General features: G+C 35.0%; 1 protein-coding gene across 1 annotated transcript in view; it reads left to right on the top strand.

Moving 5' to 3' along the window:
* Nucleotides 1-4,703: 4,703 nt before the first annotated feature.
* The window catches only part of LOC122259464 (uncharacterized), a 903-nt gene continuing 606 nt past the window's right edge, over nt 4,704-5,000 (top strand). Inside the window, exons 1-2 of the mRNA XM_043026252.2 lie at nt 4,704-4,822; nt 4,994-5,000. The exon at nt 4,994-5,000 is cut by the window's right edge and continues 606 nt beyond it. Coding sequence (XP_042882186.2) covers nt 4,817-4,822; nt 4,994-5,000 — 13 coding nt within the window. The 5' untranslated portion in view covers nt 4,704-4,816. The remainder of the gene's footprint in view (nt 4,823-4,993) is intronic.

Here is a 5,000-nt window from a genome sequence, read left to right as displayed (position 1 = left end):
TATTGACAGCAATCCCTTTGAGACAGCAACACCCTACCCCCCCCCCACCCGCCTTCACCCCAACGCCTCACTTCTTCCCCTCTTAAGCAATGGAGTACTTTCATAGGATATAAATAGGATCCAGTGTTGCAAGTACCCTGAAGCAGACGCTCAACTTACTGATGACTAGACTAGAACTGGATTTTATGACGTCATCGCGCTGAAACCACACACGGGCTAAAAAATCGAGTAACTCCTCCCTCCCTCCTCCCCTTTCCCACCTCCTCCCCTTCGCCCTCCTCCTCCCCACTCCCGGCTCCTCCTCCCTTCTTCCCAACTCCTCCTCCCCTCCGCCAGGTGTGATCCGGGTGTCCCATTGCATTACCTTATGGATTTCCTGATTGAATGACTTGTCACTGTCAGTTATTTACGATCTTCTTTTTTTCTAATTTTGGCATATCTGTCTTATATCGTCTTAGTGTCATTGTTTTCTTAATGTACTTTTTTCGTTTCTCTTTTTTTCTTATTCTTAATCATTTTTCAAGCAATCATTCAATTTTCAGGTTTTTTGTTTCATCCCCTCTTTCTACCCGCGAACAATGATAAGGAAAAGGGAAGAAATGAAAACAAAATATTTTTATTAAAAGGAAATGAAAACAACTCGCAGATTTCTTGTCAAACAATATCTGAAATACCAAAGTGGGTAAGATACTTATCATTACTATGAGTTATTCCGACTGGCGAAGAGAGGGTGAGGGAGATAGGTCACAACTCGTACTTCCAAATTACCGTTTCACAAACACATTTCACCGGACTTATCATGATATATAGATACAATTATTAATCAAATGTACTACATACTGTTGATTAAACCTTATAAGTCTTGGCGAATGATAACGTCATCTGGTCTTGCCAAGTATAAAAACCTAGATGGTGTCTCCGCCGTTGTAGACCGAAGGAGTCAACGAGGATCGAGCTGATTCCTTCAGTAGTGTCCGCGGAAGTATGTCTAAACCAGAGGGACCTGTTGCTACCAAATCACGGGCTTGCCCATGGGTTCGTCCTTCTTGCCTTTACTTATGTTTCGGGCTCGTCATATCCTGTTGGCTTTGAATGTTTATGTTAGTAACCCCACCTAATTCCACCTTTTGAATGGGTTCGATTCAGCTACGTATCCTTATAGTTGGCAGACTTTGTGAACTCCTTGTTGCAAAAAGATATTGTTATATATAATTCCGAATGTGTATTAGCACAGTTATTCATTAATACTTTTTTTTTCTTCCGTTGAAAATAAAATGATGACTAAATGGGGCATTTCCCTACTAGATAAAAATAAAGGAGCATTGAAAAGTTAGAAGGTAATATCAACATATTATTAACATATTGGCGACTAGATACGAACCGAGGTGTTGTTAAATGAGGAGAGCAAACACAGAGAAAGGGAATTCTCGCAGAAAACTAAAAAATCAAACGAGATGGACAGACAAACAGTGAAGCTAACTAACGAGGATAAAGGAAAGGGAAATGAAAAAAGGGGGAGAAAAAAGGAAGAACCGAAGGAGTAGAAGAGTAAGTTTCTTCTGTTATGCACATGATGATTATTACTATTATTCTAAGGTTACTTTAATCGAGAATCTTAGCATATCAGTCAATAATGATAATGATACGGATTATATCAGAATAGCATTGTCCATTAATAAGGATATTCAATTTTATTAAAATGAACTAGATTGATTTGGCTCGCATTTCAGAAAGATGAAACAGGGTATTTAAGAATGAAATCGGTACTTTACCTACTTTCTTCCACTGACATCACGATTATTCTGCAACCATACTGAAATATTCAATATTTTATAAATTTCGGAGAGGGAGAGAGAGAGAGAGGGAAATTACTAGGATACCAATGTATACATGGAATACAAAATACACTCATAAATAAGCAACCAAAATGAAACACCCGTGAAATGAAATGCATTGCAATATAGAGCATAAACATATAAACGGTTTCCGATTAAAAGATCAAACCATCTTCGACTGAAAACAGATGTTGCAATTAAGATTAAACAACCATTAAGAATAACATACGAAACATGAAAAAGATAGGAAGAACAGGAATTATTTTCTCTTTTCATGAGAAGTTGAAGTTCAAGGTCAACAAGGAAAGATGACTCCATCCATCCAATTTCCTGACTCAACGAAAACAAACAAACAAACAAAAGCAATCAGAGCTAGACTATCAAGGATGAGATGGCAGGTTTTGACGAGCTAGTTTCGTATTAGAATGTGTGTAACATGTTATTTCTAACTTAAAAGCGTTAGAATGAGAATAAGGATTTAAAATGAATTAGAGTAAAGTCGTTTATAAACACTATATACATAGACGAATCAGGATAAGGGCATTTACAAGTATTGTTTTACGTTGATTTGCAGGACAAAACAATCGTTCACTAGCAATACCTTGTCCTACGTATAAAAAAGGATAATAAAGAAGAGAGGTTGTAAAGAATATGAAATAAAAAGGGGATGTCATCTAAGCGGTGGGATAAAGAACTAATAGAAGGAAATGAACGAAGGAAAGGAAGTAGAAAAAATATACATATTGCAATACGCTATTCATTTAGGACATTAATAGGACATCGCATCATGTCTGCATTATATGAGATTGAAGAGCTAAACTAAGAAAATAAATAAAGAGAGATAGGAAACAAAGAAAAGATAGATATATCATGAAATAGATCGAGAGAATATGGAGAGAGAGAGAAGAAGAATGAAAGAGGGAAACTAAATAAGCAAGAGGGTAGAAAGATAGAGAGAGAGATAGAGATAGGGATAGAGAGAGAGATGAGAGACAAACAGAAGAGAGAGAACACACTCTCGGGGGATTTTGACTGCAACGTCACTCATCGTGTGAAACAGGTGACGACATCATAGAGGGAAAAAAACGTCTCATAAAGTATTATTATTTCTAGTAACCGCATCCTTTAATTTGTGAGTTATCCTTCAAACGGATTTGATATTAAATATTCAGATATATAAATAAGCTTCTTTTCCGTAATCTTTGTTATTGTCCTTTTATATATTGGCATTCATCTCGTCCATTCCTCTACTAACTTCATATGCGACTCATCACATATTTTCTTTCGTTTCTTTCTAAAATTTCCATCACATACACGTATACCTTTCGATAAACACAGAAGACCGGATAAGAAAGGATATAGCAGGATTTGAACATTCGCAAACGACGGAAAATCCCATGGAAACATCATCTTGCTCGACATCGTAATTTCGTGAGAATGGCGGACGTCCTCTAATGCCGTTACGATGAAAGGCACGTTTGCATTCGGTAATTCTCACGTTCAGAAGAACATTTAGACCCCGTAAACGTTTACAAAATTCGTTCGTTGCCATATGTAAACAAACCTGGCATCCCCGGAACAAGAACCAACTTGTCGTGGTGCGGGCATTGAAGTCTTCCCCCAGACGGATCGGCCTTGGGTGGGCCCTTCTTCATCTCGAGAGACCATTTGTAAATACGGGGCAAGAGGTTTTTGCTCATAAGCAGTGATATCCCACTTTTTGGATTCTATTCTCGTATCTTCAATTCATTAATTAATTCAGAGCTTAAAACTAGTCTGATATATACATATAATATATATATATATATATATATATATATATATATATATATATATATATATATATATATATGTATATGTATGTATATATAATATATATGTATTATATATATAATATATATATATATATATATATATATTATATATATACATACATATACATATATATATATATATATATATATATATACATACATTTACATATATATATATATACACATTACATATATATATATATATATATATATACATACATTTACATACATATACATATACATATATATATATATATATATATATATATATATATATATATATCAATACGCATAAATATGTGAGAGAAACACAGAGGAGGATGTCAAAAGAATAAACAAAAGAAGAAAAAGAGTAGTAGGAATGTGGAAGGCATCGTCACAGTTTGGCAAATGACGTCACACATCAAAGAACAGGTCTTATTGCCAACGCATGAAGTGTTGCCATCTTCTCAATGCTTATTTCGTAAGGGTCGCTTGATCATCATAACGGACTAGAAACAGAGTAGTGTAACGTCCTCGAACTTGGAAAATACCTAGCAACTCTGTATATTTCCAGTGGGATTTTCTGTTTTTGTAACCTGTTACAGTCCTATAACCTCTGATTTTCAGTTTTCTTTTCATTCTGATAAAATTTCACATAAAGGAACTAATAGGGATTTAACTAGCGATAATGGTGATGATAAATGTAATGATAATGATGATGGTGACCAATAATCTCATCATCATAACAGTAATCACAGACTTGTTAATGATACTGATGTAAGTGATATTAGTAAAACTCCAGTGATAACACTAACAGCAATATTATCAACAATAACAGTTTTGATGAAAATAGTTATATAATATTATCATTAAATTTCGTCTTCATTTTTTTCTTGTAATTTGAATCCGTTATCTTCTAATACCTGTATTCTTTTACTTTTCATCAATCTAATTTTCACCCATCTCAAGTAAGAAAGAAAGAGCATCAAAACAGAATGAAGATATTTCCCCCCCCAAAAAAAAGCTGAGAAATAAACAAACACTTTCTGACACCCAAGAGCTGGTACCGCTGGTGTGGGAGATCCCGACTGACGAAACGGGGAAAGAAAGAAGTTGCCAGATCTTGTATATAAGCGAGGATGCAACTCGCACTCATCACATTTCTCAGCTCACCCCTAACCAACGATGAATGTGAGTGCTTCTTTCAAGACTGACTATAACATACAACGGTATTCAGAATATCATCAATAATTCAAATATTCCTATTCTAGGAAGTTGATAGAGTATGAATTATTATATTAGAGTAACAAACGCAATAATCATTGTAGGTCTATGTGGATAATTTCGTTATCTACCTTGCAGAGTATCA

This window comes from Penaeus japonicus, unplaced genomic scaffold, assembly GCF_977035675.1.
Source record: "Penaeus japonicus unplaced genomic scaffold, GWHDUDI00000001_assembly GWHDUDI00000038, whole genome shotgun sequence".
Classification (NCBI taxonomy): Eukaryota; Metazoa; Arthropoda; class Malacostraca; order Decapoda; family Penaeidae; genus Penaeus; species Penaeus japonicus.
The sequence above is the reverse complement of the archived record's forward strand: the minus strand, read 5'-3'. Positions and strand labels throughout refer to the sequence as shown.